Source organism: Phalacrocorax carbo, chromosome 7 (assembly GCF_963921805.1).
Source record: "Phalacrocorax carbo chromosome 7, bPhaCar2.1, whole genome shotgun sequence".
In the NCBI taxonomy this organism is placed as follows: Eukaryota; Metazoa; Chordata; class Aves; order Suliformes; family Phalacrocoracidae; genus Phalacrocorax; species Phalacrocorax carbo.
In genome coordinates, this window is record NC_087519.1 from 18845914 (window position 1) to 18860071 (window position 14158).

The 14158-nt window shown below is 38.9% G+C and overlaps 1 protein-coding gene across 2 annotated transcripts in view; it reads right to left on the reverse strand.

Moving 5' to 3' along the window:
- Positions 1-495: 495 nt before the first annotated feature.
- Positions 496-14158, reverse strand: part of ANXA2 (annexin A2) — a 34586-nt gene continuing 20923 nt past the window's right edge. For both annotated transcript variants that reach the window (XM_064456637.1, XM_064456636.1), the window contains exons 4-13: positions 13024-13118; positions 9788-9901; positions 6813-6903; positions 5588-5667; positions 5201-5260; positions 4443-4536; positions 3618-3713; positions 2612-2670; positions 1814-1936; positions 496-880 (exon numbers count right to left, since the gene is read on the reverse strand). In XM_064456637.1, coding sequence (XP_064312707.1) covers positions 821-880; positions 1814-1936; positions 2612-2670; positions 3618-3713; positions 4443-4536; positions 5201-5260; positions 5588-5667; positions 6813-6903; positions 9788-9901; positions 13024-13118 — 872 coding nt within the window. In that variant the 3' untranslated portion in view covers positions 496-820. The remainder of the gene's footprint in view (positions 881-1813; positions 1937-2611; positions 2671-3617; positions 3714-4442; positions 4537-5200; positions 5261-5587; positions 5668-6812; positions 6904-9787; positions 9902-13023; positions 13119-14158) is intronic.

Below are 14158 nucleotides of genomic sequence, written 5' to 3' on the forward strand. Positions count from 1 at the left end.
CGCCCCAAACTTGCTCCCAGGGGAGCGGGGACGGCGGGAAGCAGGAAGACGGGAAAACCCTGCCTCGTTAGAATAAGCAGCACCCACTGCGTTCCTCCTTACTTCCCGGCCTAGTCTAGCACACCAACGCAGCACGCCCCAGCCCCGTGCCTTCCGAAGGAAACACTTGGTCTACAGACAGGCTGTTTTAAATGTTGGAGAGGGATTCTGAACTTAGGTCCGTGTACAGAGGCAGAGAAAGACGGGGGTCAGGTTTTAGCGTCACTTATGGCAGGGCTGGGGGGAGGGGGGAAAATAATCCAGAGAATGTTTTTGCTTCTGCTGAGAAACTCAGTCATTAAATAGGGGAAGGGCTTTGAGCAAGGAAGACAAGGTTTTAGCCACAACTAGTGAACCCTGGGAGGAAAAAAACAACACAGAAAATGGGCAGTGAAGGCTAAATATGTATCAATTGTTCACGTGGTTTTCAAATTAAAGGTCTGGAAGAGACCCATCTTAAAGTAAAACTTCAGTTTTATTTATGTTTTATTAGAAACATAATGCACATAGAGGCAGAGTCTTTCACAAGCACTTGTAACCTCATTTATCTTTGGAAGGTTAGTTTCTCTGGTGATACACTGTTAGGATGTTTAGCAGAGCCAAGCAGACCACTGCCGCTGAGAGATGTGCATGCAGCACTGGAAAGCCTACTGCATCAGTGGTCTTACAGATATAAAGGCAAGTCAAGCTTAGCTAAGCAAGTCATTTTTTTCTAGGGTTACAGTAAGATGAAGAGCAAAAAAGGCATGTCTCTGGATTTGGGTTTCTTCCATCACAGCTTTCAGTCCTCTCCACCGCAGAGGTTCAGCAGTGCCCTCTGGTAATCCCCTTTTGTGTCTTGCTGTAAAGCAAGGGAAGAAAAGTACAAAATACGTATGAGGAAACAGTCACAAAATATGAAAAGTATATGCATTAACATTCTAAACCTGTGGGACAGACTATGTTTTGCAGTTGAAGGCTTGTCAGCCTGGAGACTATCTAGACTGATCTTATGTGTGAATTGAAATTATTTACCATTCTTGCAATACAAACGCAATGCCAAGAAGGGAGAGGGGAAAAAAAAAAAACCAAAAAGAGAGTAACACAACAAAGGAAAGCTGGAGGACTCAATTCTGTTCCTTCTCACTGATCACTGCAAAAAATCATACATCAAGTTCACTGTTTTGAAAGTTTGCTTATAATCTAACATTGACATCTTCAGGAAAAGATTCTGGCTTAAGATTTTGACTCAACTTCATCTACACAAGGAAGAATATTATATGCTGTTGTGAGGGTAGGTAGAAGACTAGTTTTTAAACAGATGCAGAAGCTCTTTACCTATATTCCCAGGTAAATAAAACCTAGCACCTATAGCTCCTGCCCAATCACAGAAATGGACAAAAATCATTCTAGCTATCAAAAGCCTACTCCTTAGGCAATGAAGTGAAAGGGAGTAGCAATTTAGATGCTCTATTTTCATTCAGCAATCACAGAGCAGTTCTGTTTTTTTTTTTCTTTTAATCTGAAGATAGGGAGAGGTGAACAACATTTTCTTGCATGACACATCGGCTTATTGTGCAAAGCCTATGTATACCAGAAAGTGGCTACCAGGAGTTGTACCAACTGCAGACGGTAAAGTTAAGGGTGGGGTTTTCAACAGTGCATGGATAATAACATATTATTCTCACTGCAGCCTGTAACACACCTCCCATGAATCCTAAAGGTACAATTGATTCAATGAAGACTGCTGCAAAGGTCCATACAACTGGTATAAAAAGAAAACTGAAAAAGTTACCTGGATGAAATAATAGAGAGATTTTCCATATTTCCTCTTGAATTCACTCTTAATTTTTAGCATGTCAACCTCGCAGCGGGATATCATAATCCTGATCAGAACCTTGTCACGGGTTCCTTTGCCCTACAAGCAGATAAATATTTACAACTGTAATAGCTGAAATGTGTAAAAGGCCACTGTACCTAATGGTATGACAGCAAATTACAGGCAACTGAGATGTAGCAATAAAAGATACAATGAATTACATCTTCTAACTAAGGTCATCATTATGATCCAGGAATTTCAGCGTGAACATACCTTTCTCATCAGCAGTGTCTGACCAACTTCCAGTCACAAATCTAGCTACTTAGCCTGTAAGCAGCAGTTTTGGCTGACCAGGAGGTCTTCCTGGTATTGCCTAATGCCTGTCACCACATATTTCTCTCTCATCCCTTTTCTTGAGAAAAAATGTTTTGAGGCAAATTTAGTGTCTTATTTGGGGACTTCAATAAACAGCTTTTTCTGATACCAGTTCTTGGTTACCTGCAAAAGATGTGTCCAACTTTGCTAATTATAATGAAGATCTAATACAGATCACTATTATGAGTCCCTTCCCTGTATTTCCCCATACTAGATGCATCTAAATAGATGGTCTAGGCTCATAACTGTTAAAGAATGCTTTTGAACAACCCAAAGTCATTGTTAATTTATTCACATGCCAGTCACATATCATATGGAAGAAAGTGCCTAAAGAATCAAAATTTGATGAAACAATTGCAAGAAAAAAAATTAGTAGAAAGAAAGAACAGTCTTCCCTACCTTCATGGAATCATACAGTCTGTCCGCAAAATACAGCTGCTTGTTCTGAATGCACTGGACTGAAGAGAGAGATAGTAGTTAAACATCCTGCTCATACATGGAATAGCAGAACACAGAATATTGGAACCATTTTTAAAGACATGGAAAGTAGTCAAAATAAGGTTTTCAGCAAAAGTTTATCCAAAAGGGGACACAGAGAAATTATTTTTACCTGAGTTGTTACTTAGAAGTTGTTTGGCTAAGCTTGTGATTGAACCACAAATGCTTACAGCCTGAGAAAGTATTTCCCTCCATTGCTAGTATAACTGCAGAATGCTAGCCCTCCTCCACACACACAATTCATTCTTCCACTTCTATAAGCAACCTCTTTTCTGAAAACATTCATTGTATGCTAATCCATGAGAAGCCTCCCTTTCAAGGCTGAGTTCTATTTTTTTCTCCATTTGCATTACAGAGCTTTCAGTTCACCCTTAGTCTGAAATGGATTTTCCTCTTAAACTTGGCACCATCCTTGTCATCTTCATCTCAGCTGCAGTACCAGCCTTGCACCCTGCCTCCCCATTTCAGAGAATGCAGTGTCAGATCAGCTCTTTTATTAGCCTCTAGCTTCCTCCACTGCCCATCTTCTCCTCTCACACACACAGAGCTCTCTCCAGCCTATGTCTATATGGAATACTTAATGTGTTCAGCTATAGTTCCAACCTTTTTGTTTGGGGAAACGACCATTTAGTCTCTATATCAAAAGTGGAACTAACAATAGATCACAGAACACATGAATTTTTATTTTCATCTGGAAAGCAAGGTTTATATTTTGCAGAGGGCAAAAATAGCTACTTCTCAATAAGTGTACCATCCTAAAATACACTAGTGGATCCAATAATGCTAGCACGCCCATTTTATTTCTCATCCAGTAACACAGAGGAAGCTGGGCCCTATCCTTATCATGATACACTGCAAGAGCACTAAAAAGATATCTAGAGATAGTATTTACTTCAGGGTAACTCACCAAGATTTAGGAAGGCATTCTCCAAATCTCCCTTAACCTCCTTCTTTATGCTCTCCAACATATCATATGGGCTGTAGCTCTTGTACCTTTCAAACACTATCACAAGAAAGGAAACAGGTGAAATCAAAACCAGACCAAGAACTGGTAAAAGTAACCATCTAAATAAAAAAAGCATAGGGACAGCAATGCAGAGACATATGATTAAAAAATATCTGTCCAAGCCATTCTGAGAACTTTATTTTAAGTACAGCCTGAGTTTGTCAGCTGATAGTAAAGTTACCATGCAATGGCCTTTTTGCTTTCCTTGAACAAAATCTGGTAAAATACCATCTTAATCCTGTACTAGTATTTTTTGAAACCACAATGATTTCAGGCCTGAAAAGGGAAGTCTTCAAATGGCTTTCCTGTGTGCTTCTTACAGCAATACCAGAGCTGCTTTTGAGAGTCTTCACTGTCAGAGTTAAACACATATCTAAGCTACCCTAGGAGAGAGGGAAAAGCTAAAGGACTTCTCAAGGTCTTGTGCAGCCATGTTTACTAGATTTGTAACATTTTTGTTCTCAGTCTACATGACATATAATTGCACATTGTTACACCTGTGTAAAAAAAGTGCTCTACACACATTCAAACTGAGATTAACACATCCACAGAAATAACTAAGTTTTCTGAAAAAAAGTAATAGCTTGGACATGAATTAAGACTTATTAGATCTCCTATGTTTTATGAGTGCTTTTCACACTTATATCAATCATATCTGAGACAAAATAGCTACAACTTCAGTCTAATTTTCTCTTATAGGAAAAAAATCTGCCTCTTGAACAGTACCTTTCTGCAGGTGGGGGACACTTCTTTCGGTCATAATATTGATCCACTTGGGGACATCAGTTCCCTTTCTCTTCACACCAGCATCATAGAGCTCCTAGGGTTAGAATGAAAAGCAAAATCATGAAAATCAGGAGTTATGCAAGAAGCCATCACAAAGATATACAATTTCCTTAATGGAAAACAATCACTACTGGAACTGTGTCAGCGGGAGAAACACAAAAGGGCACGATTGGGCAGACCACCAGGACAAGATGTATGGATCTAATCTGAGACTAAGACTAATTACTTTGTATTTACCTCTACCTACAGGTTTTACTCTGTATTTAGCTGTTTACCTCAGCACAGCTGCTCTTGACAGATACAGATGTAATAAGACAGATACAGATGTAAACAAGCATTAGCAGCTGCTAAATTCAATGATACTTCTCTCAATCTTACACAATTACTTGGTTGCAACCAGTCTTCGCAATGAATGTTTCCTTTTGTTAAAAGCTCTCTTTCTCAATATGCCCAATGGAAATACCAGAGAGCTTCTGTATAGGTACTAGAAGGTAAGTAGCCTTTGAAAACTGATAACTGAAGGTATCAGGATTGCAAGTGGCAGATACCTCAACAGCATGCAAACGTGACTGTGCAAGACAATCTGAGACATACACACCTACTTTCATAAATGCTCTCACTCCCGTAGTATTTGTACTTTCAATATCACCAAAAGCTTGATCAACTTACAACATTTAATGGTCATTACCAGCACTTACCCTAGCATCTTGGTCAATCAGCTCATAGTCAATCACAGAGGTATTCTCACACCTTTTGCCCTTCAAACAAGGATAGCAGTATTTAGAAGTTTAACAGACAGTAAGTAGTTTGCTATATGCATATTCTTTTTTCTTTGATTTTTTAAAATCTGATTTTGCTAAATGAGTAACAGTATGCTCCATCCCTATTATGAAGCTGCTGCTATCAACGCTGCATTTCTGTCAAAATATTCTGCCCTTCAACATTTGAATATTTTTTCCCCCCAAAAGACAGTGAAAATACAGGAAATTTATGAGTGAATCAGAAATCCAGTTGTTTCACTGGCAGCCATCAGTCAGTTACCAAAGGGCAGGCATATTAGGAAAAGCAGAAGAACACAGACCTACCTTGGCCAGGGCAACCATTAGCTTGCGGAAGTCACCAGATGTGTCTGATATAATGTCCTTTTCCAGTTCTGTCTTGTACACTAGAAAACAAAATTCTCTTCAAGTAAATGGTGTCCTACAAATGCTCCTTTACAAGAACAGCTGCTAATTACTGTGTTTTATGCACTTAAACAAACAGCTACAATCTATGTCACATGTGAAAGACAATGAAAACAAATGCCTGCTTGCATACAACAAAACCAACATTGCTACCAGCTAGTCATGAGAGTTCCCATGCAATCAAAGTCTGTCATGGAAAGACAACAGGAAAGTCAGACTATTAAAAGGAAGGGAATATTGTTTTATGCTCAATAACCTGTTAGATCTTTCTTAGCTGCCAATGAGTGTTTGGTTGTTCGATAAACATAGCATTTAGGCCTTCTCCACTCATGGATATATGTCTGGGCAACTGCAATTACAAGTTTAATGCAAAAGACAAAAGCTGTTATGATGAACCAAAGGAATGCTGTACGTGATTTTTGTCTGGTGGCTAAACATTTTCATTGCTTTCCAAATGGTCATACTCCATATTGCTACAAAATCACATTCTCTCTTCTTTTCAGCAGCAACCTAATCTACAGCAGCAACAGTGTCTTTGCTGATACATTGGGTTTTTTTCAATACCGGCCATTAAGACTACATTGGTTTTGCTTTGTCCTTTTTGACTTAGCCAGCACCTTACTAGAACTGCTTGATAACTATTAAGCACACAGCAATTTTCTACATTTCAGTCTACTTGTGGTAAAGCTCAACTCTGAAGGTCAGGGAAACAAATAGGCACTGGACAGCTGCACTACTGAACTGCGATAAACCCAACCAGAATGGGCAATATCGACTTAAAATCAAGTAAGAATTATAGCTTCAATCAGATAACATGTCTTTTCTTGCAGGTCTACCGAATAAGCTTACAAGCATGCTTCAGTAGATTTCAGATTCACCTACTTGTTACATAAGACACAAATTATATGAGTAGTAGATGTTCTCCAATTTGCAACCAAGCAACAAGATGAGACTATATACACACACAAGTATCCAGGACACCAGCACAAAATAGTAACCTATGTCCAGCTGCCAGAGAACCAAAGCAGATGTTGTGTGACTAATCACCAAATTCACACTGAGGGGAACTTATCCAAGTAACTTAGTGTACAAACATAGTACATTGAAACTTTCAAAGTAAACTTACTTTCCCTGTAAACCCTGTTAATTTCACAAAGCTCCTGATTTGTTCGTGAGCAGATGATCTCAATGAGTGTGTCTTCATCAGTTCCCAGACCCTGCAACACATACGTGATTCAGTTAGGTGCTAGAAGTGAACTGGCATGCTTGAATGGTTTAAAAATATTTTACAGACATCTCCTTTCTCCCACTCCAGTTTCACAACCATTCAGGGATATTTTTTGCTAACTGTGCCTGACAAAGCACAGATGGAACATTTTCAGTTGCCTAATATTACTCCAATAAACTTTAAGATCCTGTAGATATTATCTCTGGGCAATGTGCATTTGTTTTGAGTGTCTGTAACACTCAGTGGCCTACCCATCAGCATAACTGCACGAAAGCAACTTATCCTGGCCCACATGTGAGTGTTTTCTGTCCACTAGGAGCACAGGAAGAAAATCCCATTCTTAGCATGGAAATGGGCAGCAATCAACCTTTTCTTCCCCACCTTCCTCCATACAACTCCTCCACTATAAATGCAAAGCCAAGGATGACACCATCATTAGCCTTGGCTTTGTGTCCAAGTCAGCAAAGATTTAAGCATGTTTTGAATTTCTAGCTAATAATCCCTCTTGAATTGTCTGTATTTTCCATGTACTTCACAATGCAGAAATACAGATGAAAATGTTACTATTAGGTACGTTAATATTAAGAAATAAAAATATATTTAGTATGATAAACTAAATACTCAGATTTTACATTTTTTTGAACAAGCTGAATGAATTGAGAGTTCTTATATATTTCAAAGCCATTTTTGTAATCAAGGTCAATGAAGAATCAGTACTTTGAACTAAGCTGCATTACAAACCACATCAAAATATATCAGCTATCAATTAAACCTTACGGTAACTCAGATACTAAAAAATAATGTGGCTGGATCAGTGTGCTCTAAAGCTTGTTCAATTTGTTCAATTATTTAATATAGATAAGCAGCCAAATTTAAAAAAAAAAAAAAATTGCTTCAACACTGCAATATTCTTGCTCCTGGAGAAAGACGGGAGACTCACAGGCTCAGAACAAAACACTAGTTTGGATGAGCTGAAGATGCTTCTCTCTCCAGTGACCACTAAGGATGTCTAGGCTACTAGTTGGTAAAGCCATCTGTCAGCCAGATGCCTCTATATTTTGAAAAGAAACGTCTTAAAAAATAGACTCCACTGGTGATTTTTTTAAATTCAATTTTGTTTCTTACCTACCAATGAACCATGTTTATGCTAATTGCATTATCATCATCTTCCAGCATCACCAGCAGACAAGAACAACACTCTTAAGCCTCCTGTTAAGGATGCTGTTTGTTAAGCCCATCTGTAACAGATGTCATTTTTGTATGTGGCAAAAATAGGCATGGTTTCCACAGGACTTTCAAGAGGAGTCTGCTGGGTAACATCTTGGGAAAACTCACGCTGTACTCTTTCACACGTGGAAAATGGAGGTAGTTATGTGGAAAACTACCCTCTCGGAAAAAGTGTCTCTATTGAAGGAAAATAAAATGAAAGGACTAAAACCAAGCAGTTTTATAAAAATGGCTCACAACTAAGAGAATTAGGAAAGCTTTCCACAGAGCGGTTCTAATAGGTATCTTGGGAAGAAATGAAGGCTTAAATATTTACAAAATCTTAAATTTTGTAAGTATTTTGTAAGAATGTGTACCAGAATGTGTAACTTTGCTTTTCCCAACTTTGATTCCTATGTCATAGCTTATTACGCTCTATGTATCAAGTCAAACTTAAGCTTAGTCACATTCAGAACATTAGACTAGATGCTCAGTGAGTTGGGAATAGCTGACCTATGGAAGAAATTTAATATTCTACATTTGTGACTACTCTGAGGTAATGGCTTGGTCTTTGGACTGTAAATACAGCATAAATGCTATGTAAGTATATGGTGATCCTAAATATATCAGATGTAAGACAAAAAAACCCCAAACGAATCTGATTCACAGTAAGCTACTGATAGCCTCTACTTAAACCAGAAGAGGGCAGCATCTGATTACTCAAAGAAGGGATTTGGCCCATAATTAAAGTGTTGCCATGTCCATACTGGATTGGTTTTTTGGGTTTGGGGATTTGAAGGGGTTTTTTGGGGGGTGGGGTAAGGGGGTGGTTCTGTTTGCTTGTTTGGTTTTTAACTCATTTTTCATAGTCTGGAGAAATCAATTGTCTTGTTCTGAATTTCAAACAAACGTATTTTAATACTTGTTTTTTCATTTTTTTTTTTTAAATTAACCTGATCAAGAACATTCAGAATTTAAGTGATTATTTTAAATACAAATTCCCAAGCGTTATTTTGATTAGAAAGGTGAGTGCACTGGCATGAGCACCTCTCAAAGTCTTGTTTCAGGGGCCTGCAGAGCAGGTATTTCTGAACTATCATCTACTCCACACTTGCCTGTGATTGTAGGGGACTGAACACAGTGACTCACTGCTGTGCTGTTTCTCCAAAGGCTGCTTTTGATGCCCCATCTTCCTTCTTTTCGTGTTCTACACAGAGGCAGGTCAGCTACAGGATGTTCATTCAAGATGAGCGATATGACCCAGTAACTGGGAACTACTGCTTAAGCCTATAAATGCTAGCAGAGGATTTAATGGCTCCAGCTAACAGCTGCTCCCTTAGTGTTTTTTTCTCTACTATGAACCTGTATATTGTTTTTAAGAGCAGTCAGCAAAGCAGCAACCAGCCAGAGGAGCCTATCAGTAATTCCTGACCTGACTGAAGTTATTTTTTTCCTTAAAGAGAGGATTTAATTAACAGTTTAAAATCACATTGTTCCAGAATTTATCTCATTTTGGATGCCTTGCAGCTGGATATTTAAACTGTAGTACTAAAAAAAATAACCATCAGTGGACATGTTTGAAAACTGTGACCTTGGATAGGAAGTCCATACTCATTCTTGAGGCAGCGACATCAAACTAACATACTTAAATTTAAGAGCTCATTTACCTTCATGGCAGCTTTCAATTCAGAGGCATCATACTGTGCTGGTGTCTTCAGCAAGCCCAAGATCACTGCCTCCAAATGACCTGACAGAGCAGACTTGAGCGCTGCAGCAAGTTCCTGTAAAAAGGGAAGATGGAAGAAAAAAATTAAAGCTCACTTCTGATCTCCACAGAATTTAGCCTGTAGTGCCTTAAGTCTCCAAGCCTGCAACAGCGTTTCTTACACAACTGACAAGGAAACAGAACATAAAAAGCTTTTCTTTTGTGAAAGCCTAAGAAAGAAATTAGGGCAAAGGAATTTTTTCTCATCCTTTGAAAATAAGTAGAAATCCACTCGTGGCTAATAAAGCGCTGGGAAGAATGGTGCAGACACATCTGAACAGCTCTGCTCCAGTCTTGAAGAACTGACACTTTGGTGGAGCTAGTAAGTACAGACAGATCCGAGTTTGACTCCCTGCAGTTGGTGCTTCTCCATACTCCCATAGTTTTCCCAGAAGCATGGCATTATTTACATTTTCCCTATTATCCCAGCCCTTTACTAGCTGAGACATGGGGAAATTGACTGCAGTTACTCCACTGTACAGACCCAGTTCCCAAACAGCTAGCTGAAGAGAAAAAAAATTGTCACTGAGCACAGAAAAATTATCCCTGTCTTCAAGAAAACTGCCAGAAGTGTGTAGCCAAGGTCTTTACTGTTAATTATTAGTCAACCCTAGAGAAAGAAACAGTCATATATGTTCATTTCACAGGATGCATGCAGATCTGTAGCAAATAAAGTCAGAGGCATGTCCTCTTTCATGGGTTTGAGAAACAACTTGAATAATGTTAATTATCAGCTTCATTGTAGCGTAGTTACAAAACTGAAGTCCCTGGGATCAAGTCCCAGATCCATGTATTCCCTAAGTCTGTAGCATTCAGAAGAGAATTGCTGCATTTCAATTGCTGGTTTCTACACTAACAATTTGTGAGCTTCAGGGACAGAAGAAAGGGGTTAGAGAAAGCGACCTCAGCAACATTGCAAAGAAGTTTGTACTAGAGACATAAAGAGCCAAGGCACTTAGTTCATTTCCAGGGCACTAATATATGCTAATACTGTATGCACTTACTGCATGGATTGACCAAGATAGTGAATGGGGGTTTGGGGCATCTAGCTGCTTTAGTCTAAGAAACAGTTTAGTACAATAACTCCATTTTGGATACAATGTTCCATCATTTTTTTTTGTCAGAAAAGGTTCTTCAGACACCAGCTGAAACAGCAAAGATACCACGTGTATCCCTAATAAATTTTAGGACAGTGTCACGAATTCTAATTAGCTGAGTGAAGTTTTTGCAATCTTCGCAATTCAGTGTGAGGGCTGAAGGAAATACAAATCACTACAGTAGGAGTTACCACAAGAACTGCAACAAATCACCTCAAACTGAACCAAACACCTGCCCTCATATTAACAGGCTTCTGGAGAAATAAGGTCTTCCCCCCCTGCCAGGAAAGCAGGACCTCCACTCCGTTGCTCTGTGCTATGGCTAGGAGCGCTCCAAGAGAGAAATAGAAAGCAAGTAACTGACAGACATCACTAATTTATGAATATCAAAGAGACAAGGTTTTACTAAGCATTCCAAATGAGCATCTGGATATTAGCAGTTCATTTCAAAGTTAGAGATTATTGGCAGCAGTCAGGACTGACCAGACACATACGAAGACACACACACGCAGAGCCCCCAGTATTCACTGGTAGCTCCACTAATGCTGGTGATGGGGAAAGATTACATAGATCAAACACTGTTACTCAAGATTACCGACAGTTTCCGTTAGACACAGCTTAACTCAAAGGAATGAAGAGAGGTAGATCTGTGACCTTTTAAATTTATAATGATCTGTTGAAAAATCCTGCAACACACAAAACAAGCAGCCTTGTACAACACGACACATTGCCAAAGAAAGTAATGAGATACTGTCCCTAGCAGATAAGCCTTTTCATATCCCACTTCATCCTCTCTTTCCATTCATTTTTTTATTTCCCTGAGTGGTTTCTACTGCGAATTTGCATTGTTTCTAGAGACTGTTTTATTCTTTGGCACTTGTTAAACTTGATAAATTCAGTTTGATCTTGGGTCACAGTAAGGAAAAAAGGTGAGAGAAATAGATGAAAAAAGTTGCAGATTTTCTTGACTGTGCATTTTTTTGTCATGCAAAACATTTAACAAAGCTTTAAGTGACACATTTCCCTACCAGAGACCACCTACATGCACAGCTGTCTCAGTCCCCACAGGGCATGACTGCCAGGGTACAGATGTGTGCTCACATGCATGTGTCCAACTCATGCATGCTTCTGCACCTGCCTCTATCAGCCACGCATAAAACCTGGTAAATTTCCAAAATTTAACTCTAGATTTACATTTGGTTTCAGATGAGCATTCCGGGCTGCTACTGGAGGATTACCATTTGGGGTCTGGCAAACCTGAAAGAGATACATTCATCATAGCACTAACTCTATAAAAGTTTCCTCTTTATCATGGGCATAAAACTTCAATTATGAAGATTCTCAAAATTCGTAAGTCAAGAAAACAGGCAAAAGCCTTCCAGATAGCAAGACTGATTATGGAGAATTCTGCATGTATTTTACAATTTCTCTCCACCAATAGATCAGTACCTAAGGTATTTCTGACAGGATAGTATCTAGTGATAGTTCAAGTCATTACATCACTTCGTTTCATGTCTGCAGCATTTGTAGCAAACAGATTGCAGTCTCTTCTCATTTAAGCTAGCTCTGTGAACAGAAACATAATACCTTCCTTATGCTGAGTTGTCTTAACAAACAAAAAACCAAATATAACACACACACAAATAGGTCAGTCCCCTAAAAGCTCCCCCTTTCATCTTTTCCTTCAAACTGAGGCATTTCACATCAATGGCTGTTCAATATTGTTTAGCACATTTCACCAGGGAATCCTGTGGCTGGCTGATATGTCACCCATTGTGATTTCTGGAGATGCTAGGAGACCACCACATCCAATAAATTTCAGTCCCAGTTGTCCACACTCAACAAATTTCTCAGTCCCACCAGTCCTAGACTGTGACAGCATGGACAAAGTAGATGCACCTTTAATTTCAGTGAAAAGATAAACCAAAAAATACTTATCTCCAGTTCATACCCTGTTAACTGTGAAACATGTATGCCCTGAAAAATTTAAGTGTCCATAAGAAAAATATTCAATACTTGGTGTTTCTTCATATTTTCCTACCTTTTTGGTTCTCCTCTGATAGGCAAAAGAAATATCCTGCCTCTGTTCATTGCTGCGGTTTGTCAGGATGTTGATGATGGTGACCTCATCCACACCTACAGACATAAGACAAAGAGTTAAAGAAGTCGTCTTGTTACCGTTCTCTTTGTATTAATGTTCTCTGACACTCAAAAGATAGCATATGTGCTGCCTGGAGCAGAGCTCAGCAGCTCTCATTAGTTAGCATATGTCATGTCCTGGCCTTGGAGAAAGTGCAACCAGTTACAGCCCAAATTTTTGATGTGATGCAGATCTTTGGGTACACAGGCATGTATAGACATCAGCATAGTCTAGTTTGTGACCAGCTTTGTGACTTCCGTTTTCTGCTTCACTTGTGTGTCTGTGTACTTGTTTTCCGCCACTCAGTATTCTGCAAAAAGTTGCTCAAGAACAACACGCTTTAAAACTGACATGAATTTGTACTTACTAACGCTCGCCCTGTCATTTTGGTAGTTTTCAATTAAGGCTTCTTAATAAAGCAGCTGCATTTACTACTTCACCCATCATCACTTAACTATCACTCCAAACATAAAAATGGGAAAATAAAACAGTATATTTCATTCTCTCAGGATCTCAGAGGCCCAGAAGACTGAAGGGTTTTTTGACCCTGGAAGAACTATGTATGTGCCACTTTTTTTTTTTTTTTTAAATTACCACTTAAAGATCCATGCTGAGTTTTAACTAGCATGCCTAGAGGACTTGGATGCTCAAACTCCCAACCTATCTTTTAATTAAGTGAACTATGTATCAATAAAGTTTAGTTTTAACTTGTTTTCCAAATCATGCGCTTAAATGCAACTGCAGGCTGAATGCAAAGAGATCATTAAGATTAATTATAAGGTAAAAGCCAAAGCATGCATCTAGGATTAGATACTCTGGTTGTCAATAGAATCTAATGCACACCAAAGCTTTGGATCTTGTACGCGTCATCAAAGCATATAGAGAAAAAGTTTATGTTGTACAGAAAGCAGGATTTCCACATTATTTCCTAGATACAGCTACTTACTACTCTGTGTTCTTTCTAATGCAGGCAGCATCTTGTGACTTTTCCACTTGCTCCTGCCTACTGCTAGCTACTAACTTGCCCTTCAGACTC